This window comes from Balearica regulorum, chromosome 5 (genome assembly GCF_011004875.1).
Source record: "Balearica regulorum gibbericeps isolate bBalReg1 chromosome 5, bBalReg1.pri, whole genome shotgun sequence".
Classification (NCBI taxonomy): domain Eukaryota; kingdom Metazoa; phylum Chordata; class Aves; order Gruiformes; family Gruidae; genus Balearica; species Balearica regulorum.
In genome coordinates, this window is record NC_046188.1 from 25581458 (window position 1) to 25606883 (window position 25426).

General features: G+C 43.6%; 1 protein-coding gene across 3 annotated transcripts in view; it reads right to left on the bottom strand.

Annotated features, from left to right (window-relative positions):
• Nucleotides 1-25426, bottom strand: part of ESRRB (estrogen related receptor beta) — a 161132-nt gene that overhangs the window by 127229 nt on the left and 8477 nt on the right. For 2 of the 3 annotated variants that reach the window (XM_075753834.1, XM_075753835.1), the window contains exon 2: nucleotides 7374-7541. In XM_075753834.1, the coding sequence (XP_075609949.1) occupies nucleotides 7374-7375 (2 nt within the window). In that variant the 5' untranslated portion in view covers nucleotides 7376-7541. Of the gene's footprint in view, nucleotides 1-7373; nucleotides 7700-25426 lie in introns of those variants that run through there. The other variant, XM_075753836.1, reaches the window with a different exon arrangement.

Here is a 25426-nt window from a genome sequence, read left to right on the forward strand (position 1 = left end):
TCACAGGATCAAAAGCACTCAATCACTCTGTTTCAACTTACAAGCAAGACCAACTGGGAGCAGGGTGGGGCGACTGCCAACTGGCCAGAAAGCGGAAGGGAGGGAAAAGAATGGGAGGGATGGTTACACTGTGACATGATAGCTTGAGACTTCACAGAATGCTACAGACCAAGACACTGCCAGAAAAGACCCTGTTTAGTAACTCAAACACTACCATTTGCAGCCAATCTCCATTAAGCACTATAAAATAACAACACTTGCTGAGCTACCTCTCTGCACATGCACCTCTCCCTGGGAGCAGACAGACAAGTGGTAAACTCAACACATGTCTAGCACAGGGTTTTTCTGGAATGGGTTAGCAACAGAGCAGCTCTTCCTTTGCACTATCCTAGGTAAAGAGAGGATGTTGCTGGTACAAAGTACCTCAAAGTGGCAGGAACAGCATTATCACTTCAGTGCTGTTTCCTGAAGGATCGATAAGGCAAGACAATCAATTCTTCTGGCTAGTCCTTATTCCCCAGGAGAAACTGTGGCTTTCATCCCCCATCATTTAACCCTTCACAAACATAGCAGCAGCCCCATTAATTCTGTCCTCCTTAAACACACATTCCACGAGCCCATGTGTCAGGAGAGACTACAGAGCTGGAAGTAATGTAGACAGGTGAACATGGTATTATTGCAGAGAGGTATGGCCCATTACTTCAGCACAGCAGTAACGTGCCTATATACTGCCCTTTGAGCACATGGAGGCATCCTCACATCTGATTTCTTTTACAGGATAGAGGGTCCCAAAGAAACCATAGCTCTCTATCCCCCACTACTTCTCTGTGCAGGGAGCATAAGGCACTCCCAGAGCACGCGCAGACACTCCCAGAAGGGGGCTGCATAGGCAGTAGATAGCATGGACAGTCATTAGTGGGAGTCACAAGAGTAGAACCCATTTAGAGACACACGAACCTGAAGTTTAATCCTATATAGTAAAAAAAAAAAAAAAAAAAAAAAAGAGGCAAAACGGAACTGTTCTCAGAGTGTGCAGTCACACAAAGCATTTTGCTGTGATCATGCAATTCTCCATAGATCATGGAGAACAGGCAAGCATGAACCCCATTTGAGATGGGCAAAACACATCACATTAGCCTAGGGAGAGTCCCTTCACTGAACATGGGAGTCTGTGTCGGAGCTAGAATTAAAAAACGACAATGAAACAAAGAGCTTGGTATAAAGATTGGCCAAGAATACATTTAAGCTGTACACACAAGTTTCCACCTAAAAGGCAGTGGGGCTTGGGAAATGCTCCTAGAGACTTTGGGGTGAAGCATTAGAGAGGAGGCTGATGCAAGGAATCCCTTCCTAGCCTATGTTTCACTCACAAAATCCTTGCTGTCTTCCTCCACACAAAGACAGCATTAGCTAACGGTTATAACCAGTGCTGCCATACTCAGTGCTACAGACTGTGGGTTCAAAAAGTATGACTGAGAAAATCATATTCACATGAGCTCTTCACCAATCTACATGAGTTCACATCACCAACAGAGAAAGGTTGAAATCCCCTGTACTGGGCCATGGGGACACGATGCAACAGGGAAGAACTTATTTAAAGGGAAATAGTAGAAAGAGCTGCCAATGAGCGTAACTGCAATTTTAAAGAGCCCAGGAGACCTGTGGAAAGAGAAAGGCCTGAGGATGGAGAACAAAGCAAACAAAAAGAAAGCTGTCTGGCAGGCCTGGTGGCAGACGTACCTTCTCTTCTCACCCAGAAAGTCACCCTCTAGGTCCTGTGAGCTTTACAGGGATGTTGATGAAATGCCTATGTTTTAGTATACGGCTACTGGTCATTTGCTCAGGTCTGCTACAAAGACGTGATCACGGGAGGCTGGGGAAACGAGAACTTCTGGAGTACATTTCCTGCTGATCCAGCAAACACAATTACAAAGAGAAAGAGAATCCATTCTGAGAGCAGCGTGAAACTCTTGTGAGCAGGATCATTCGCATCTCACATGGTTGAGGGAAAGGAAAGGGCAGCAACTCCTTAATGAATAAAAATAGTCACTTATTCTTCCCCCTCATACATGCTGGGTGTATGCTTTCCAGTATCCAAATAACAAGATTTAGTTGCAAGTTTTATCCCATTAGAAAAGGTAATTTCCCCTAAAGACACAGCCCTTTTTATAGAGACTTTCAAGAGTCCTGAGACTTTAAAACTGTCATTACTTTCAAGTCAGCATGTCAACTAAACTGTGTGCTTTAAAAGTTTAAAGAGTCACAGTAGTTCCTTCCCTGAAATTCCTACATTACTATAATTTTCTAAGTACTTGTGGCATGCATGGAGGACAAGAACACAGTAGCTTTCTATGTAACTTGTGGAAAAGCTGAAAATCAGTTTTTAGTTCCCCCAGTTCTTCATAAACTGTATATATGCCAGGCAAAGCTGCACTGAAATGCAGCCACCTTCAGGGTAAACAGCAGCAGGTCATTTCAAAGGATTGAGCATAGCACCAGAAAGGCCTAAAAGAGAAGAAGAGTATTTTGCCTGAAAGGTGAGCAGGGGAATTCTAAGTATAAACTGCTAGGCCATGGCCATAGCATAATAGTGCAGGAGAGGAAAAGGCTGAGGCAAACAGAAAGGAAACTGGGATGGGAAGGAGAGGACGGCAGGAAAAAATGTTATACAGTGCTCAGCTCCACCACAGAAAGCTCTTGTCTTAAAGTGATCTGCTGTGGGTGCCAGTTATTAGAGGGACAGAACACAATTATTATGTATTTCAAATGCATTTAATAAAATACAGTCTAGCTGATGGCGCTCTCCTCAGCAGGCCCAGGCACAGAGCACAAAGAGAAAGGGGCCTCAGGCATTCACATTAGGTTGCAGTTTTAAATAATTTTTAAACTAGGGCAAGGTGCCAATTCTTACCTCAAGGTGCTGCACCAAGATAGACATGTCAGCAAAACCACTAAGTTTGGTGTATACAGGATGACCATCAAAACACATGGCTCCATAACCAAATGGTAACTTACTTTTGTAGTCGAAGTTCACCACTTTCGAGTAATAAACCTAGAGCTTCATCTCAATAAGAGTCACCAAGACCAAATTCAGACCTAGCGTGTAGGACAACGCCATTGAATATTAGCCTTCTATTCACTTGTCTTACCGAAATCAGAAAATCTTTTTGGTGGCTTGTACCAAATATATATTTAAAAAAAAAAAAAAAACAAATGTAATGCCTGCTGTTACAGTACAGTAAACCCCGTCTTGTTTTTAAGCTATGCACCTGTGTCAGTGATTTCCAGTTTTTGCCATGGGTGAGCCAGCCATTTGGGATTTATGTAAGATTGTTCTCTGTAGATCTTGGAATACTTTTGATGGCAGTCATGTATCATTTTACAGGCAGGGAAACTGAGGAACACAGAGATATGACTTGGCCATGTGTCAGAAGACAGCAGGTTTCTATCCCCATTCCTCTTCAGGACCTCTTTACAGAAGAGGGGGAGGATCATGGAACAATCTTGATTTTGTGCAGTTCACCTACTGCAGGCCATTTTTCTAAGTCCAAGCTTGAGGCAAAAAAAGCCTACTGCTGGCTAGTTCACAACACACTGGGCCTTAGCAACACAGAGGTCCTCTGCTTGCTGCAGGTAGGCAGACCTGCTCTTTTTCAGCAACAGCAGGGTCTACCCAACCATGTATGATAAACTCATCACAAAAGCAATCAGGCATTAATTTGGTCAATCATTCCTGTGACAGCAAATCCAGTTCTCCAACTAGACTATTTGACACGAGACTCCCGGTAAACTGAAGGACAGAAAAAATGCTTCAAAAATACCAGTCTACAGAACAGAAGTAGAACAATTTAGATATTGACCCATCCACACGTCTTTCTCTTTTTTTTTCTTTTTTCCTTTTTTTAAAAAAGGTTACCCAAGAGTTAAGTAGAACCTAAAATAAAATGCATTAAAAAATTAAATCAGGTCTTCCAGGCACTAATAATAAAAAGGCAGACCACCCTCCAGTCCTCCTCATTTAGAAGAGTATTTATTTGGAGTTTCTATTAGGCTGCTGCATGCACTGCATGTATGCTGCTTCACTAAAGAAGAGCCTTTTTGAAGCATCACTTGACTTTGTTTTAAATATCTCGCTACAGTTTCCATTTTAGCTCTGCGAGATGATTATTTTCTCTCACCAAACTGAAGTTATACAGCAGTTGAAAATGCTGATGGCTTAACTGGTTTCCTTTTTTTTTTTTTTCCCTCTCCACAGCAGCCCTGAGGGGTTTTAACTCTTTCTGCAGCACTGAAATCCTGCTTTTGGAGTTCAATGTTTAACTCGCGCTGGGAGACTCATAAATATTCGGAGTCACTCTCTCCCTCTCTGTTTGATTAGGAAATGAGCCTTTAACTCAATGTAATCCCCAAGCCATTAACAAAAAAGCCCTCAACAGCTCCACTATTAGAATTTCACTCCTAACCCACAGAGGATTGAATTAGATTAACATAACTACCCGCAATCTGAGTTTATTTTCTGTGCCAGATAGAAATGTGTCTTCAGGAAAGGAAAAGAAGAGAGAGGGAGAGCAAGCATAGCATAATGAAATGTAAAAATAGAGAGATGAGAAATAGATGGACAGATGTACAGGTGAAGTGATAAAAGAGGTAAGAGAGAGCAAGACAGAGAGACAGCTACACAATCTTTAATAATTGGCTGCTGGCTTTGGGGGTTTTATTCAGAAGGCCCCTAAAAACACAGAATTGTTTCAAGAAGAGTATTTTTTTCCTGCTGGTGTTTACTCCATATTCTCAGGGATTTACAGCGAAACACCTGAGCATGCTGTACTCCAGACACCTGTGCAGCAGATTTGGCACAGGTTTTATTTATAATTCCCGAGAGATATCATACTCAGAAATGAAAGGAGGGGCATGAAGATGACAATCTGCATGTCAATCATTACTTTGCAGTCAAAGAAACAAATAAACTAGCATGAAAAAAAAAGATGTTTGTTGTTTGTTTTTTAAGGAATAATTAAAAAAAATCCTGCAACAGCCCTGTGACAAACTACACTATGCAGAATAAGTCAGTTTGGAGGGTGATAGGTGCTTAGTCCACAAAATATTAGTGAAGCAGAAACTAAATAACAAAGACTTCTTTCCACATAATGCATCAAAGTCTTCCCTCTAACCACAGGTAACTCCCTCCTTCCAAATAAAAGTGATCCCATAAACCACTGATTGGCATGCTACAGGACAGTAGATGCTTGGTTATTTTTTCCAAATGCAGTAACAAAAAGATATAGCAGGTTTAACAGAGGAAAAGACTCACATGTGGTTGAAAAAGAAGGATAAAGTTCAGCAATTACGCAGACACAACTATTAAATAGTCCAAACAAATTCTTAAATCTTTTTATATTTGGAGGACTTCTCTGGGAATTCTTGGATTTCTGCAAAAATGTATAGTAAATGAGTTTTTGCAGTAATTCCCAACGTAGTCATGCTGATATTTCTGTTTGCGTAGGGAAGAAAAAGATTCAATTTTTATTTTTCAAGTGATAAGATGTCTCTTGGTTTTCGATTTTTAGGGGGACCTCAGACCAGCTATATGATAGATTCCTTGTTAGTTACAGAGTCAGCAATTTTATTTCTTTAATGCCTTTCAGAAAAATCTGCTTTCCCTTTATTATACAGTAACGTTGCATTGTCACAGAGAGGCAATAAATTTAATATCATGCCAAAACAAACAGAAAAGGGATTTTAAAATGAATATACTTAAATTAAGTAAAGCAAAAAGCCTTAATAATCAAAATGAAGCTTCCTATGATAAGAATGGTCAGGCTGACAGTTTTGTTTTATTTGGGGGGAGGGGAGCTTCAGAGCAAGCAGTATATTGTAATGATCATTTTGGGCATTATTTGTGTATGTAAATTCACTGTGTTTATCCATATTGTCCTAAAAGTCTTCCTTATAGCTAGAATTCTAGCTGAAAGATGAAGTATTTATATCAATGGTTAAAAACTTAGAAAGAATTCATGTGTAGTCAGTATTTTGTGTTCCTAGAAGTTAATAACTTTGAGTATTACAAAATGTACAAAGAAATGCAAATAAAGAGCTAAAGAACAAGCTTATTTGTCACCTTTCTACAGTCAGTCCAAGCAATTCAGCTATCATGTATTTCTTAGGACTTGATATTATAACTGTGAGACAGCCTTGGGTTTATTATTCTATTTTTATTAGACATTTGTTTCTCCAAATTATTTTAAGTTTAGCTTCATTTTATTTGTTGTTACTTTCAAACATGGTAAATTGTAGAGGAAAAAAGTTTTTAGAACATACATTTCATGAGAAATTTGTACTAAAAACTTAGCATACCAAAATTAAAGATTGCAATACTGACATTTTGGGGGAGTACATATTATAAATACAAGAAATCAAGGAAATTTTTCTATACTTAAAAATAAATATAAAAACTAAATTTTGTAAAAGATGTAACCCAAACCTGAGGCAAGCATATGAAACAAGAAAAACCTCTTTGTGTTTTAACAACATTATGCTAAAAGCTATCAATAAAAAACAATTTCTGACTAATTATTCTCTTCCCTCTCTTCATATTCCTCTTAACAGAAGTACCCCAAAAATATATAATTGTTTAAACATTTTGCATTTTAGCTGCTTTAAAGCAAACAGCTCATTGGCAATGAGAGAGTAAGTTCCTTCTTTGATTGCCACTGCACCGACTTTGCAAAAACTCGCACCCCTCTTTTGTCATTGAAGAGACTTCAGTTGCTTTGGGACTTATAAAATTAAAGAAACATCATCTGCTCAATGATAAATGCATTCAGTAACAGCAAAATTTCATTTCATCTCCTTGCTAAGATGAGGTTTGACATGAAGCTGGGGGGGGTAGATAATTGTTTTTTTAATAAAGAGTGTCGCTTGGTTCTTTTAAGACAGGACTGCTGAAGTTTCCAGGTTTGCCTTTACCAGCATGGGATAAATAGCACCTGTCCTTGGTAAGCCCTTAAGCAGAGTTACATTATACATTGACCTTTTTGGAATGCCAGCAAACCTGACCCTTTCTATTCTCAAAACAAAACTGTTCCACTCAAACTTTCATTTGCTTATTTCCAGAGGAAAAAGCCATTCTCAAATAGTGAAACTGCCTGATTTCTACAAAGTTCTGAACCAACTCCTCTCCTTGTGGGTCACACTGACCTTCCTTTGACAGTGTGAAAATAGAAAAAAAATTATTACCTTTAACCATATTGAGATGCTGCCATAATTTTTAGCCCAGATAAAAGGATTGGTGCAGAGTAACATTTGGATCAAAAAAACCCCAAAACAAAAACCAACCCCATAAATGCAATAAAAGGTAGAAGTTCGCTACTTACATGCTGTGGGCTGAGAGATGAAGCTCCAGGCTGGAGTAGAATTTCCCTTGCCCTCAGGTGTTTCTAATTGCTGATTAAATATCTTTTGGTTCCGCCTGCACCAGCCGACAGTCCCCTCTGCGTCTCTGCCTCTCTTTGTGACTAGGACACAGTACTCTGAGTCCCAACCTATAAATAGATCCCAGCTCTGTGATTGATATAACAGGCAGCTGACAAAAAAAAAAAAAAAAAAAAAAAAGAAAGAAAGAAAATAAAAAAGGAAGAAAAGAAATAACCAGGTCTTAAGCAAAGCAGCAAAAGCTGGGCTTTTAACTCTGCCCTGTGCCCAGGGAGGAGTCCCCCACCGTCACCCGTGGGCATCAGAAAGAGAAAGTGCAAGGCAATTACTTTCCCAGCAGCATTACAGCAACTTGAGGCATGTAAAGCGAGTGAACAAAATTGAATGCACAAAGGAGAGGGAAAACACAACTGGCAGACTGCATCCAACTCTTTTGCAATTTAACAAAAATAAATGCCATTTTAAAAACAAGTTGGGGATTCTGATAGAATGAGAAAGGAATTCAGAGCTGAGTTCCTGTGCTTGTATTTCTGCTGCAGAATAAACTAGGGCTACTGGGTAGGTTAGCAATTTAATAGCTCGGCAGTCTACTTAGGGTCTCTGCCCACAAACACTATTTGATGAGGCTGTTCCTGAAAACAAAACTGAGGACATTGCTGGTACCTCCCCTATCAACTCAGCAGAAGTTACTTAGCTCTCAAGGACCTGAACCATCATGTCCTTGACCACCAGGAGAAAGCTGAGTTACAGATATCAGCACAGCTGTTTTGCAGAGGCTGAGCTGTGAGCCCACCACCTGGGCAGTGATTTGAGAGAACGCATCAGGAATGCTTCTGCCCTGGCCCCCATTAATAGATGTAGGGGTAATGGTCCTGTATTTCCATATCTAACCTCTACAGGTTCTACAGTCAGGCAAGGCCAAAAGCTTTTCCAGGAGGCAGCTGGTTCTCCAAGCCTTCACCAACTCCTAGATACTCATGATCTCCACTAGAACCTTAATGGCTATGCAGTTTCATAGCAAACAAACTCAGAGGAAAGGCAGCTCCCGATGAATACCAGGGGAAGGGTGGAGAAGAAGAGGGAGAGCAGTAGGCAGAGGCAGGCAAAACAGCTTTCACTACACTGCTACCTTTGGCAGTATCTCCTACAATCATCCCTAGTACCATGCTCAGCTCTGCAGGCAAAAGTACTAGTGCAGACAGAGTACCAGATCCACCAGCCTTATTTTCATCATATTGCTAGGCTTGCTTGAGCTGAGATGGTAAAGAACTGCTGAACTCACAAAGAGCAGGATAAAATCCTCAGGCGCCAAGCCCATGCTGAACCCCATGGTTCTTTGGCTCAGTGGCTAACAGTACCTGAACTATTTAAGCTAGTTTAGGCACGTCTATACTGCAGTGCAGCTGCTGCTCTTGCTGGAGTAAGGAAAGTTCAACAGGAGCAGCTATCCTAAAGCAAGGCAAGGACCCACCACATCATAGCTGAAGTCTCAGTTCAGCTGCAGCTATTGATTACGTGGGAAGATAAAGTCATTTCCTCTTTTTTGGCCAAATCCTGCTGCATGCATAATTCACCTCTTGTCAATATGTTGTGTATCTAAGCTAGTAGTATTTAGTCAATGAGTTTTTTTTAAAAAATGCCCTTCTCTCAGGACAGGGGCCTGAAGAAGCATTTAAGCAAAGACTCATGACATTTAGACATTTTCTGCAGTTGAGCTACTGCCCTGTGTGAAGTCTGGCTTGTCACTTTACCGCTGCTACATATCCCTCAGCTTTAAAAAAGCAGAGATAACAATACTTAACACTGCACTTTAAAGCACTTTGATATCTACAGATGAAGACCTACAAATGAAGGGGGGGGGGGGTGGGGGAGAAAAGTATCCAATAGGCTGAGCTCCAGTGTGGAAACACACCCTCAATTCCCTGCCAGATTCTGGTCCTTCACCTAGTTGAATCAGATCTCAGATAAAAAGTTACCTGACCAAACAGAAAATTTTTAATTTCTGCCCTCTCATTTGGGCTGGCTAGTACAAGAAGTTTTGGGCTTTAATATTGAGAACTGTAAAGCATTTTACATTTCCCATTGCCATTGGAAGGAATTTTAGAAGCTCAGTACACAGAATAATCAGGCTGAGGCACAACAGATCAAGGTCCTAAAATAGGGGCACCTAAATCCAACAGTCACTTTTGAAAAATTCAGCTTTAACAAAGGCATAGTCACATACATCCTGAATATGTTACCACTGTCAGACTGTTCTTTGCTGTTCTATATTGCTGACATCTAAAGTTCTTCAAATACTACTCCACCAAGCAGAACAGCATCATCCCTGCCCCACTGCATTGTCATGAAGCCCAGGGAAATCCCATGATGTTGTCTAAATCACAAGGATGCTTTCAGTACATCTCAATCAGGTAGCTGGGAAGCTCTATTCAGTTCTCAGGTCCAGTGCTTAACATTGGCATCCCATATCCACAGTGGAGCAAGACCTGAGCATATGTGAGTCCCCCATCCTTCCACTTTCTGCCTGAAGGATGAAGGGATGAGGACTTGCCAGCATGTCACATTTAGCTAGGATGAACCTTGAATGGAGTCAGCATTCCTCCATCCTTCCTCTCTGTCTTTAGACAGAGCAGGATTTATGACCTTAGTTGCTCCCCACTCAGGTACCCAGCAATCCAGAGAAGATCTGCTTTAGGTAAAACTTCAAACACAAGTCCCCTACCCCTGCTGCCAGCACCCCTGTGCAAAAACACCTCTTAATTCCAGCCTCCAGACTCAGGGTGAGGCAAGGAAAGCATCCAACAGTAGAGGCTGTGAGACTGAATGCCCACTTCAAAACACTGCAAAAAGCAAGCCAGAAGATTTCAAAAGCACCCTCAGATACATTAAAAAAAAAAAAAAAACCCAAACAAAACAAAAACAAAAACCAACCAAACAAAAAAGAGCAATGTCAGTGACTTGTAGACTATATAAAGGCTCAACTTTTTCCTTGAGGCACCCAAGTAGAAGACATTGTAAAGTGCCCGTGCAGCTTTACTGTCTTTTCTACTTGTTGTTTGGGAACGTGTTTTTTTAAATGCTTCTTGCTAGGGCCACTTTCATCATAAGCCTGTATTTCAGTCTCAGATTCTCAAGTCTATGCAGAAGGTAAAATTTCAGTGCTTAGTTTTCTTCAAACATACAGAGTTTGAGCTTTGCACATATAAATCTGGGTAGAATTTGCTCAGCTGCATACAAGCTATTATAGAAGAATCCAAAATATACTTTCCTTCTAATGACAAAAAACCAAACAAAATTTCACAGCTACCCTTTTTATTAGATAAGGACACAGCAAAACCAGTTGAAGCTTGAAAATACTGGTCCAGTCAATGGAATCTTCCAATTCCCCCCATGCACATATTAAACCACACAGATAATCTTTGTCCCTTCTCTCCCATGAGCCTCAAGATGCTTCTGTGCACATCTGATTTATGTGCCATAAGTTTAGAGCTCAGAACCACTGCTGCTTTTATATCATGAAATGCAGGTTGAATATAGGTTTCAAAAGATAAACTGAAAGTCAGGTCTGCAGTTTCCAAGGCTAGCCACAAACCAGGAAGAATTAAGTGCAACACACAACAAAAAGTTTCTTCAGCAGAGTCATGCTACTTTGAAAGTCTCACAAACTCAGAATTCCATGACAGCTGCGTTAGCGCCCTACTGCATTTAGTGAGGTGTGAATTGCACAGATTTCAAACAGGGACTACTTAAACACCAAAAAAGATACCATAAAATGATAACTCTTTTCATATAAAGGAAATTAACATCAAACAAACCCTTTTCCGAGACTGTGAAAATAACAAGATAAGGAATAAAAGATGAACAAAAGGAAAAGTTTGAGTAGCAATGCTCTTCTGGATGCTTGGCACACATAGTATGACTCGGATCTGATTTAACAGGTAGTTAAATATACTATGTATTTTGATACAAAGCATGTACTCTGAAAAACAGCAAATGCTCAAGAGGGAAATGCTGATATTATTTCCTTATTTGATTTTAATGCTGCAAACTTCATATTACTTCAATGTTCTTTTTCTGTGAAACCAATATCCATAGCAGGATAGTTTTTGGCACACACTGAACCCATAGTCCATATGTCTACATCCAGTTCTTTCATGTACGTACTAGGATGGTGCATGCCATGCTGCTGTGTCAAGTCTCTGTCATCACCAGGGAAAGTCACACTGCTCAGTTAATACACTCGTAAACTTTGCTCCTTCTTTAGCTCATATATATTTTATTATTTTTCAGGAATATGAAAATGACTGAGATTTTAACAGAGGTCCCCTACCAGATTTAGCCATTCCAACTAAAGATTTTACCACCTTCCAGCTGCCTCCCAGCTGGAGATTAGGACTCCAAAAGCTCTTAGGCAGAAGGGAACCTGCAAAAACTTTCTGAACAGCTTCAAGCAAAGCACATCACATTAGGACTAAGGAACTAGTAAGAACTAAGGATTAGGCAGCACCCAAATTTATTTTTCCATTTTCAGAGCTGCAGGCAGAGAAAAGTCTTCACCTGGCATAGCTATTTGCAGAGTTAGGCTGTGGAGAGGCACCATCTGTGGCTGCTCAGCAAAGGTTATGCCGTTAGCTTTAACAAGAACAAGAGCAAGCACAGAAGAATGCTAGTCTCCCTTGTTTTTCTGAGTCTACCAGTAATAACAATGCACTAATGAAAAATAGCTTGTCCTGAGCCACAAAACACATACCAGAGTGCGTTCAGAGACTATCCAGAGTGAGCATTCAGTTCTACATGTACACACAGAAATAAAATCTGTAAGGATTTAACTAAAGCTTGCAAGCACTAGGAAAATCATATGCTGCATTACATTTAAACACATAACCTTTGCCAGTCTATCACGTGCAGTATGATAACGCAGTCCCTTCTACCCTTACCTCATTTAGATCCCTCCTAAATTTCCACTTCTACTGCAAAGACTTTGCCTGAAAGGGCTTCTGTGGTTACACCCAGCAAAAAGCAACGAAACAGAATAAGACTTCTTAGATGTACTCCTGCCTAAATTGTGTAACCATGATATTCTCGGTGGAAACCACCATCATCATCTTCCAATTGCACGCTGCAACACATTTCACCAATGTTGGGCTGTCAATTCCATCATTTGGGGCAGGCACCTTTTGCGTTTTCAACTTATTGTGGCTGCTTTGCAGAGACTCATCACTGTTGTTGTACCACTTGTTTAGGACCTTGTTTAGCACCAGCAAGCCCACACCTGTGCTGGCAGGGCATTAGCTGTGCACTCAGACAAATCTCAAAGCAGCCCTGCAGCCTACTAAGGTCAGCTTCAGGCAAGAGATACTGTTTCATGTTCTCACTGACCTTGGCCATGGTGGGGAGGGAGAGGAAGCATGGTAACTGTGATAATAAAGCTCGCAGCAATTTTGATAGTAGGAGAAGGAGGACAAAGTGAGATTTAAACCAGTTCTGGTGCCAGATCACATGGGGATGAGGATTGCCAGAAACAGGTTCCCCTTGGGTTTTTGTTTTGTTTTTAATTCAGATCCCTTCAGACAACTTCTACAAAACCCAAACAACTATATTATAACCACAGACAGGCCTAACCATGATGTCTGGCTCCAGATCTAAACTCCTTACAGTCAGACTGTTAGCTCAGCTCCCCAGAAAAATCATCACCCTTTTCCAAACGCGTGTGTCAGGGGCTTATTACTGCTCCCTCTTCTCCTCTCCAAGGAGAGGCTCCATACTCTTTGATTGTGTGTCTTGCTCAATTAAAAGATATTTTTTTTAAAAATAAACATGAAGGCCAATAACTGATGAAATTCCTCAAAGGAGGGGCATGTTCCTGGCTGCAGACACCCAGATGAGGAATAAAGCCTTTCCAGGAGAAGCCCTTTGTGCACAAGCTGAGGGGTATCAAGGCTGCTCACCTGCCTCCATCCCCACTGAGGCCACGTCTGCAGGTCCACACAACCCAGAGGAGCTCTCAGAGGAAAGTGATGTGCCACGCAAGTTCCTCAGCCTCTAAAGTGAGGAAATAAAAGAAATTCTCCAGTGGGTACCTCGTGAGCCCCCTCCAAAGCAACACCACTGACCTCCTCTCCTGCCTTATCTCCCAGTCAAGTTAATCGTGCCTGAAGAGCCCTTACCCCTGCCCTGAGGTTGGGACTCTTACTGGTCTGAAGAAGGTGCAGTTCTCACCCCTGTCAAAATACCGTTAGCCAAGGGTAACTCAGCATATCCACATCAGGTGTCTGTGGTGAGGAGCTAGCTACAGGGTGGCCCCTGTGAGGAGAGGCCGGGGCTGCCCTGTGCCAGAGACAGCCGGTTCCAACCCCCCCACAGCAGGGCATGGCTGAGCCCCACAGTCAAGGTGGTGGCACCTGGTGGAAAACGTGTTTAAGAAAGGACAGAAAATGGAGCACAGGCAGTAAGGAGTGAGAAACAACCCCACAGACACCCAGGTCAGAGCAGAAGGAGGGGAGGAGGCACTCCAGGTGCCAGAGCCCCTGCAGACACCGCAGTGGATCAGGTGGATATTTCCTGAAGGAACTGCAGCTCGCAGCTGGCCAAGGTCAGCCCACCACAGTATTTCACAACAGATAGAAAAATCTGCTTCGTTCAGTAGCTCTCCCCCTGCACGCGAGACTCAGGCAAGCAAGCACTCCCAGCCAGGTGATCTCCAGCTGACGCCACCAGGGCTCCTGTGCCAGGCAGGGTATGCCACAGGGACGGGTAGGAGGAGACAGGCCACCAAAAATAACCCTGAACAGTACTGGAAACTGTCTTGTTACTGTGAGAGAGACTATTCTCCCACACAGATCACACCAAAACCCTACCTACAACTCCTGACTGACGAGGGAATTAAACCACCTGATTTGGGAGGCACTTGAGGGCACACGTGACTTTCACAGACACGGTGATGTGTATGCAGATGCCTGCCTCAATTCCCTCACTGGCAGTGAAGTTCTGCCACCATAATGTCGCTCCCTCACTGTGGGTAAATCAAACACAAAATGGCAGGCTAAACATTACCCTCACAAAAGCCTCTCCAGCACATAAAGCTACGGCAAGGTTCACTTGCACCCTAAGGGGAACTGGGATCCACGTTTATAGCTAATGTGTCTCAGCTCTGTGCCATCTAAAATCACTTCTGAGCCCACTCTGTGGCTGCTAGGCCCTTGGCAGAGAGCTGTAAGCCCTTGTAATGCGCTCAACAGGCACAGACAAAGGTAAAATCCCCCCTCCATTCTCTCTCTCTCTTCAGGCTAACCATAGCAAGTTCGGCTGAACTTTGGCTCAGCTTCATTGTAGCGTAAGTGAGGTGGCTTCTCCCTTTTCACTGCAATTCTGCTGTAGTCTCCTTGGCCTCCTCACCCCATCACCTCAAGTCCTTCTTCATGTCAGTGCTGCCAGTCACCTCTGAAACCTCTCCTGACTCAGACCCTTCCCACCCTGCAGTCTGGAGCACCTCAAAACTCAGAGTATTTCCTCACCAAGAGAGTGGAGAGAGGGAAGGGAAACAGGTCAAAAGCCTTTTCTTTAAATGTAGTTACCCATATTTGCAAGAAAGAAGGGGTTTGCAAAAGGATTTAGCATTCGCTTCCTGGGTCAGAAACACAGCTCCCTGGCGCTGAGCTCGTTCCAGACAACAAAGGAAGGCTATAGCACACACAGAGAGGGGACAAACTGCAGGGGCTGTCTGTGCTGCTGCAGAGCTGTACTGCTTGTATTTGGTCTGAGGATGCTTTAGAGGACATGAAGGAAAGGCTACACATACGGTCCCAGCAGTGAGGTGGCAGTGCCAGGGAGTGCCAGGATAATGAGCCCAGTGCTCAGGCAAGCACACCCCAACTGCCCCCTCAGCCAGCCAGAGCTACGTGCTCTCAGCCAACAGCCTGCCAGGCTGAGAAGGAGCCAAAAACCCAACAGTTTCTCTACCAACAGTCTTGGCATGTGCCACAGACAGCATCCCCCCTTGCAATGCCTCTGAGGCCCTGGGGGGGAGCACGCAGTGCTTGCCTGCCCCCCTGCCCTGTGCTCCTGGAAGAGGTTTGGGCCACTTCTGGGCACAAAGGTGCCCTGCAGTTTGCCACAGATATTCAAAGCTGCTGGAACCTCAGCTGGAGCTCAGGCATAGCACAGTCTATAGCAAGCTATGTTGTCCTCTGTCCTCCCTTCCTCCTCCCAACCCCCCACCTACCCCCTGTAAAAAGATGTTGCATTCACTAAGGCTTAACAGTGAGGAGAGGAAAAAAAAAAATCTGTCAAATTCTTAACCTCAAGTGGATTTACCCAAAGTCCCTTGGAAACAGCTGCTTGAGGAAGGCTTCTGTTGGGTCCGTGTTTCAGATGCAGACATTTGGTTGCTCAGTCACTTGCTGCTACTTTAGTCTGTGCTCTTGCCACACCTGGACCTGTCTTTGCTTGGAATAACCAGTCCCTTCCATCGGTCCTGCCTAGGGCCCTGCTGCTGCTGGGAGGTGAGGCCCAGCTCCTTGCCAGTCCCCTCCCTCGAGGCATGTGTCATGGGCATGGCCTCGCACACACACTCACTCACACATGGCCTCACACACAGCCTGGCTGTCACTCCCTGCTGAGCAGAGGGGAAGATCTAAAGCAATCACAGTAGCTTCTTCCCTGACATGCTACATACCACGCAGCTCTCCTGTGCCCACAAGCTTGGGGGGAAAAAAGCCACCATGAAATCACAACCTTTCTTTAGCATCTCTGGGCAACATTAAGCTCTGTGCAAGGAGTGGATTCAGCCCTCTGCGTCTTTGCAAGGCAGGACAGCAGCATCAGAACACTTCGCAGCCAGGTAACAGAAATTCCAGGAGAAGCAGCCCCATTTTTATGTCACACAGCAAATAAGGGTACATTAGCAAAACAAAGTTATACACAGCATGGCTACTTCAGCATGCTCTGAATAAGCTGGTTTGGATTTTGGCGGAAAGATAGCCTCATTCATATGGACTTTATATCCAGATGAGAACCAGGCTATATTAATTCAAACAGAGAGCATCATGAGATTGTATCTAAGCTGAGTTATCACTGCATGATGCTCTCCCATGCCCTGTAAATACACCTTAAGTAGCACAGACAAGAACAGAACCTCTGTCTCTTGAATACATCATGCGCCTTGCTATGAGATCCTGGGTTTCATTTGCCTGGTGAAACCCCATGGAAACTTGCAGGACAGACTGTTTTCAGCTCTTTGGAAGCCTGTTCTCCAGAGTAGTTGTGCTACATCTACCTCATTCTTCCAGAGAAGCTTCTTTTTGCCTCATTATCAGATGTCACAATTCACATTTTTGAATTTGTAGAAATGGAATGTTAGAAAATCTATAGCCTGTGGAAATCTTTCTTGTCTCCTTCCTAGGTTTCCAAAGAAAACAGCTTATGTTTAAAAAAAGTTATTATTTACTTTCTCACTGGTCACTAGCTTGCATCCAAGTGGAAAGCAACGCTCTAATTTGGAGGTTGGTGGGACTGCTGGTTGTAACCATAGGGCATTTCATATTTCTTGGCTGTATCAGCAAATTCCCCAAGAAAACACTTTCCTAAAGCTCAGTTGTTCTTTTATGAAATTTCACAAAGAACTGAGTTTTGGAGGAATTATTTGGAAGCCTTCTATGTTAACTACTATTGTTCTGAGTGGTGGTTGTAATTTGGAGAAATTATTACTCACTTTGGAAAACTTTAATCAAAGAGCAAAGAGGCAAACAAGACTTGACACGGAAAGCCACAATATCAGGAAGCGGCCTCCTGTCCTGAACTGTTCATTGATGCCCTTTTTCAAAAGGTGGTTTCTTCAGCCAGGTTCTCCATAAACGCAAACTCTTGTTTCACCTCCTTCAGAATGTGTGAGCCTGTGCAGAGAAACTGTTTCTGCATTGCTACATTATGCTTGCGAAATGTCACCTGTTCCCCTTGCAAACATGGTTAAGTGAGCCGTGAAGATGGACAGCCTCAGTGGTCCACGTAATGGCAAGATTGCAAACAAAATCCATTCAGCCGTTACCCTTATTTTGTGGTACAGAGCAAGCAAAAAGTAAGGAAGTTCCCTGACACAATGTCGGTAAGGCTGTGCCATGACAAAGATAACTACATAATTACTGTTCATCTCTGAGAGTTAGTTTGTGTTTTCAGATGCCTCATAAATGACAATTTTTACTGCAGCTAATTACAGACACACTGTGGTGACTCCCCAGCCAGACTTGTAACCCTTTTATGTTATTGTTGTTATTATTATTATAAACAGCATTCAGAACCTGTGCCCTTTGACACTAAACACCACGCATATGTAAATATGCAAATATGGTGTCTACTGCAAATACTTTGTAATTTGAGGCCTGGTCTGCATCATTTTTGTGTAAATGTAACTATCCCACTTCACAGGAATGATTTATAAGAATATTGTACTCAACAAAGTTATATAACTATAACCATATTTATGTTAGTCCAGTGTACGTCTCCAAAGAAGCTGTGCTGAACTATGGCATACCAAAGTAATACACTTGCCAGAACTGTACCAGTTTAACTATACTGGGATCCAAAATCACAGTGAGACCAGTACTCAAACAGTCTAATACAATGAAAACTGTGGCACACATAAGCTAGAGGGCAGAAGATACAGTCAGTACAGACATCAGCAGTTTCGCATCTGCACCTTAACTTACCTCCTGAAAGAACCTTCTGCTGAAAATTTTGGGTGTGCATTGCTTTCTCAGGTACCTGAAACAAAGATGCCTTGTTTCCAATAGCCTTCTCTGTTGTGCTTGACTGGCTTTTTAACTGTATTATACTGAGGCTGCAATGTTACTCACCTCTTATTAAATTCCAGGGAATCCACATGCATTAGCAGCATTATGAATGTCCAGAAAGAAGGAAGCTTGTGCCTTACTAGTCACTAGAGAATCTACAAGAGACACTGACCAACCAATGGATCCTCTGATGCACACACAGTAAGATGTGAGCCTCAACTGAACTCTTCTGTAATTGGGGCATTTGGACAGTCTCTGTCCCGTATGGATTTCCTGGACTCTTATTAGAGTGAGCTCATTCTGCAGTCTTTCCCTAAGGGATAATAATAAGGTCTTCCTCCTCTACCTGTCACCTATTTCATGAAACTTGCATGAACTTAATACCTTTCAGACTTCTGACTGGGTGCAAAATGTGTTTGTGATTAGATAACAGTTTCAAAAGTTACACAAACTCACCCAGTGCAATCACATACCAGTATTCCCTCAGAAAAGCAGGCCTAACAATAAATTAAACTGACAAGGCATTCTTCTAAGGAACACAATGTTGCGATATAATCTGTATTTAATTTTCTTTAAAAAACCCCAACCAAACAAAAAACCTCACCCCACTTTTAAACCAAAACCAGCTGGATATGGAATCAGGAGCCCTCACCTGTGCAGTGCTCAGCTTCATCCTGCTTCACTCTTCTTGTGCTGCCATACCCCTCCTTGCTGATGAGCATATCCCACCTCAGCCCTGCTCTGCCTTACATGTAGCATAGGAAGAGGGCAGGCAAGGGCTCTGTGAGTGCTCCTGGATTCTATGATTGGTGGCAGACTTAGGGACAACAGTTTCCTTGGCCCCCAGCAGATGTGCATGGGCTAACAGTGATCTTTCACACGCTGATAAATTGTCACTGTCGTGCACAAACCCCTGGAATTGAAAGATAAGTTATCCTTCCAGGTTTACTCCCTCTTTTTATCAGTTTCTCTGTTTCAAACCGCCTCTGTTCACTCCAGATCTCTTAGGGAACTTGAGGATTTGAAGGGATGATGGTAGGCTGCAACTTGGATAGTTTTTTTTCCTTCTGTGCTGTATTACTCCAAGGAGGCTGGGTAGGTCCTCTACATGCTCAGAATCCAACTTCCTACTAGACAGGTTTCTTGGAAGAAAATGCAGCAGACAGCTATGTTCTCTAGAGTCAGATCTCAGGATAAATAGGTCTGGATTGTGTTGGTCCCATATGAGGTATCAATGCTATGTCTTTGTCTTATCACTCCACTCCTCCCCCTTCACAAACCCAAAACACGTTCTCTGAATAATCACAACTGCACTGATTTCTTCCCTCTGCAAGGGAGCCTGGAGCCTGCACTGATATTTTTAGGTAACCCACTTGCTCAGTTTTCTTTCCCCTCTGTGAATAGATCCTTTGCTTATTCTAACCCATGCTGCCACACACATTCCTTGTCTCTTTCTTGTTCTGGCACTCTCAGAACTGTAAATGCAGCACCTACTGCTTAGATACAGGGCTACACTATCACTTTATGCTGGTTTTTGTGTCTGGGCTCTCTCAGGGCTATACACACTATGACCAGAAGTACAGAGCTAGAGACCATAAGGAGACCTTGATAAAAGTAGTAAGTGGATGAAGTATTATGTAGGAAGCCAAGCAAAAATTCCAATTAGTATTTTTATGATTATTCATCAAGGCTGATAAAGATCCCATTCCAAAGGAAGGGGGTAAGAGACCAAGCAAGCAAAGGAAGGTAGCCTACAACTGAAGAAGTTTCTCATCCAAATTCTCTCCTGTTTCATAGTGACAGTTGGCATAAAATATGACTACTCTGACATGAGGAAACTTTGGTGCCAAGTTTGTGGAAGTATGAACAACAAAACCAGTGAAAAGGCAGGAGAGGATTAGTCAGTCCTTGTGTGGCTGTGTCCAACCCACACTGCTGCTGTCTCAAAGGAGTTTCCTCTTTGACTCTAACCATATCCTGGTTTCTTGTTCCTCCTGTCTTCTGCTTCAGGAATCTTAGGAATGTCTTTTTACACATACCTCTTCTTTCAGTCTGTGTGCTTTGTCCTACCCAACTACTTTTTTTCCTCATGCTTTCCATTCTCATTCCCAGTCTTTCCATTTCCCTTTCCTTTTTTATTTTGGCCCACAAACAATCCCCTTCCCCAGCATGTCAACAGCAGTGGGAAGTAACCTAATTAATAGTTCCTTGATAGCCTACCCCACACACGCACACACCCATCCCCCCAGTATCCCACTGGCAATTCAACAGCCCTCTCTCAAGAAAGGAAAATATTTCCATACTAATTAATAACAACATTGGGTATTTCTGGGCGGAAGGATCTGGGATTCCCATCTGGGCCTAGATCTCTCGAGCTAACAGAGCAATTGTACCTCAAAGCACATTTCCTTTTCCAAATCCTTGTGTCATTAACTGTTTACAGTGCTCTCTATATCATCTTTGTCAGCCTGGCTTGTGTGTTAGCTGGTATCTTTGCAATTGAGTTCAGGATGAATTCCTTCAGCACTCAGCCCGTATCTCTCTCTCAGCACATGATGCTCATAAACCTACATTGCTTCCATTCTCTCTTCTCCAGCAGGATTCATGTGAGCCAAGGACCTTTCCACGCTGTGGTTCTCAAAGGACACAGGTGATACTAGAACCATTTAAAATGTCTCTGCTGCTTGACATCCCCTGACATCCACTTCACTGTCTCTGTTTCTGCCACAACCACTTGTAAAAAAATCAAGCGCTGTTTTTGAAGCTTGTCTACAGAGGAGGAGTAGTTCTCAGTGCTGACTGATCTACAGCACAGGTTTTTTCTATATGTAGTAGGATAGTCCCACTCCTGTCTTCACACAGGAGAAGGGAAAGGTAGGAAATGCTTCACTAAGGACTGTGTTGAGAGATGGGCTTCCAGAGAACAGAGGGAGCGTATGTGAATTTTGCTATCCCATCCTGGAATCATCTAAAAGGAAGAGTTGTGTCTCCTGCCTCTAGAGGTGACCTGAGACAACACAACTAGTTGCTTCTTCTGTATCACAGGCCAGCAAAAGAATGAAAAGCAAATAAAGTGTGGAAAACACTGGTGCTTCTGAAAAAAATGCAAAGGACAAAGCTCTTCCCATTGAGAAAGATCAATGGAGGCCCTATAGCACCTTTCAGCTCCTTAAAGCTGTGACAAATAAGCAAGAGTATTTCCTAGAAGCCCTATACAGACAGCATTATATTGGGGGACACCAGTATTAAAGTGAGACTGCCAGACCCCATCCCACACATTGGAGGACAGCAGGCTGCCTCCAGGGACTGTTGAAGTAGCAGCAACACCAGCAGCAGCTATAGAAAGGTTCAAAGCAAGCAAGAAGCGGCCCACAAGCATGGGTCCTTCTCCTACACAGAATGAGCTGGAAAAATACTTTCAGACAAGTATTTAGATAAAATAAATCCACAAGGAGCACATTTACTAAGCAGTGGGCCAGGCATCTTAAAAACAGAGTAATAAGGAAGGAACTGTAAAACAGAATAAAGAAAGGAGATAAGTGAGGTGCATCCACTTATTCTGTCACTGTAGTGCTGCCTGCACAGCCTCCACTGTGACACAAACTCCACGTGTCCATTTGCCATGCCAGCTTTCTTCTGAAGAGCATTTTATCCCCTGGCTGCTGCCCAAGCCTCACTGCATCCCCACTGCCCCAGTGCCTGCCTGGCCACAGTATTGCCCAGTCTCCCCCATCTCCACAAACCACCATCCTTGTACAGAAAAATCTTGTACAGTGAAGCACATTTCGATCCACAAGGCTGAAAGAAGGGTGGAAGGAATGAAGGAAGAAAGGAACCCTCTTAAAGGAGGGGGAAGAAGGATGGAGACAGAGGCAAATAGAAGGGAGAGTGAGAGGGGCCATAAATTCCCTTCTAATTCCAAATAATTCCGATTACACGGATGAGTAGTTTTCAATCAGAAAGATAATCTCAAAGATAGATGGCAGGATAATTGCTCGTCGGCGCGACGTAAATATTGTGTCGTTTCTATTAATCTCAGCGAATCGGGTGTCAGGGTTGTCACTCATTCATCAAAACAAATTAAAAAAAACATATTAAAAAAAGAGAGAGATGCTGGAAGGAGGGGGATGTGTATCCAATAAGCAGCTGAAGGCGTGCAAGGTAATGAATGCTGCTTACATGCTGTTTGTATTTTTTGGTTTATAAAAGCTAAAGGTAACTCAGGCGGTAGGTCTTTATTAACCTCTCGGTAGGGACTGCAAGGGGCACTGCTGCATGCAGAACAGAGCAATAGGGCTGCAGAATGGGACTGTGATTGCACAACAGGGGGAAGGAAGTGGACAACATGCCCTAGATATTGGGACTGAATAGTCTGGGCATTAACAACAGGCAGGAGGTACTGCAGAATCACAGTACCTGTGGGAAAGGACACAGATCACAGCATAAAACAAAGGCAGTGCCCCCATCTGCCATGTATAGGAGCAAGGAGGGACCAAAGCATGATATGGGGAGGTCAACAAGCAGGGCACACAGTACTCCTTGGTGTGATTTCCCCACTGACTGGAGGATGACAGCATGTCTCTGCCCCACTGCTATATCCCCTGTCTCCCTAGCATTGCATCCCCAGGCATTGCGCACCTCCTTCTCCCTGCCTTTGCCACCTGCCTGGCCCCCGGCACCCTCCTCACAGGGCAAATACAGCCCTTTGGTCCCCTGGCCACTCACTGACTAGTCTATTGGCTTAGTTCACTTCTGCTGACCCAGCAGAACCCATTCTCCACCTCACACACACCCCCCAAGCACTCTCCCTCTCTCCTGGGACCCCTCACTTGCCTGGGAGAGTTCCCTGGTCTGGGACATACAGGTAATAGCTTGGTCACACATTGGTCAGTCACCAGTCTTTCCCCACTGACTACACAGATATGTTCCTTGGGAAGACCCTCATCCCACTCTGATATCCCTTTCCTGAGGGTTGACCTTAGCTTCTGCACATGGGATTTTCTCTAGTGGATGCTAGAAACTACCACTCACATCACACAGCTGGCACAGCTTTACTGGTGGAGATTAGGTTGGATCAAGCAACCGCAAAGAAAAGGCTCCCCATGCAACTTTCTCCTTACCCAAGGACATAGTCTCATCTTTCCAAGAGTGGAAAACTTCTGCTAGACAGTAGCCTCCAGCCACGTCATCTTGTGCTGCAACCCACAAGAGCTGGTGAACCAGTTAAGGCTAGATAAGCATTTGGACAAATCACTTCCCCAGTAAACTGAGCTGTGGGCAGGAAGCAGTTCATAACTGCACAGGGAAGTTCTCCCAGCCAGAACTGTTTGAGCCTGCTGCTGGCTGCTGTGATGCGACAGGGAGCCCTTTCAGTGCATCACAATCATCCATAGTCACTGAAGTGGTGCTCTTTGAACAAGTCACCTTGGTTTGCTGTTGCCTATGTAGCATTTTTGTGAGGCTTGAAGAAAGCTGTTCCTTTCCCTGCCTGCAGTCTGGAGTGGCCAAAACACTGTCTGAAGCTTGTGCTCTGACTGACGTGTCGTAAGGACTTTGGGATGAAAGAAATGCAAAGATATTATGGGTTTAGTTGACAAACTAAGACTGGTCTAAGGCAAGTTTTGCCCTCCTGAGCTCCAGGAAGAAGCTGACAGGTTTTGGCTGTAAGTTAGCTTGGTGCTTTGCAAACAGCCTGCTAACACAAGGACCTGAACCAGTGCCCAGGGGCTGTCTTCGCTAAACGGATTTGAAAAATGCTAATATTTCATCCCTGGCCAGATCAGTGTTTCTGTTCATTTACTGTTGTTTGCTAAGTGAACTTATTTATTTAAAAAGGCATTCTATGGGTAGTTCCTGTTGAAAGCTGGAAACAAATTCCCCATGGATGTCCTCATGCCAGGCTATGGCAGAACTGGCCCCAAGTGTAGGCCAAGATTCATTAGGATTGAGTGCTGTTCTCACTGCACAGTCCTCTGGGACAGAGGGAACAGGGAGACTTGTCCCAGCAATACTTTTAACCTGTCAATCCAGCCAGCAACGCAATATCCGCTGGGGATTTCAGCTGCTCCTGTGATCCTGCCTTATCTCCCTACATCCCCCGGCAAGCCCGCCACTCGGTGAAATGTCACTTCTCTCTCCCCTTCTTCCAAGATGGAAGTGAACTTGTGTGCTTGGCGGGGGGCTGACAGACATGAGCTGAAAGGCTGTCAAGGACCCATTGAAAAGCGGGCAACCCACACTGTGTCAGATTTCGGGGTCTAACACTGCAGCTTTCTGTCTGCTTTCAGGCTAGCTCTAAATGGAGCCTTTGATAGGCAGCCAGGCAGCTGTCATCACAGGGTCAGCCTCAGAAGCAGGAGGGTATGAGCACCTGGGAAGCACATGCCAGTGAGCAGAGAATAGCAGCAGTATTGTAAGGCTGGGTACTGCAGGGAACCAGGAATGCTGGAACAAGGGGAGAGCCAAACATCAGACAATGGGATACACCAAGTGCATCCCTCCACAAGTCCTGGAGAAACCTCAGTTTCACAATGACTTCTCAGGAGTGAAGTGTCCCACAAAACCAGCCTCCTACTAACCCCTCAGTGCTCATTCCCCTCTCTAAGAACTTAGCCTAAGGGAGACTCCTCAAGGGGAAAGAGTGCAAAGGCAATGATCTTCAATAACCACCTATCATTACCCACTTCCCCTGAGTGGGGACTGTAGTAGCCTTTGACTTCCCCATGGCTGGAGTCAGGGCACCTAAACATGACTTGATGCTCAAGAAGAGTATGCCTCCTCCCAGTATGTCACAGCTTTCCCAGTGAGCACCCAGATGAGTCTCTACTACAAAAGGCTGAGCTCACCCATGATGGATGTGAGAGAAGAATAAAATGCCACAATGAAGGGGATCTCCATGATTCCCTCACTTAAGGGTTTGATCCCTATACCCAAGCAAGCTGCAGTTACAATTATGAGCTTAATTAATTACAAGCATATAAACTATATACAACTACACATAAATAATTAATTTACAGCTACCAGTTAAGCCAGTTCTCTCACTCTGGAACAAGAGTTGGTCCTCTGCTTAGTGGACTTCTTTCAAGGTACCTCTGAAACAGCTTGGTGAAGTAACCAGCTGGCAATCCAGACCTTCAGGTAATGCTTTTTTTCAGAGACACTTTTGGAAAACAAGCACCTGTGGAGTGAAAGTTCTGTTACAAATGAGAAAC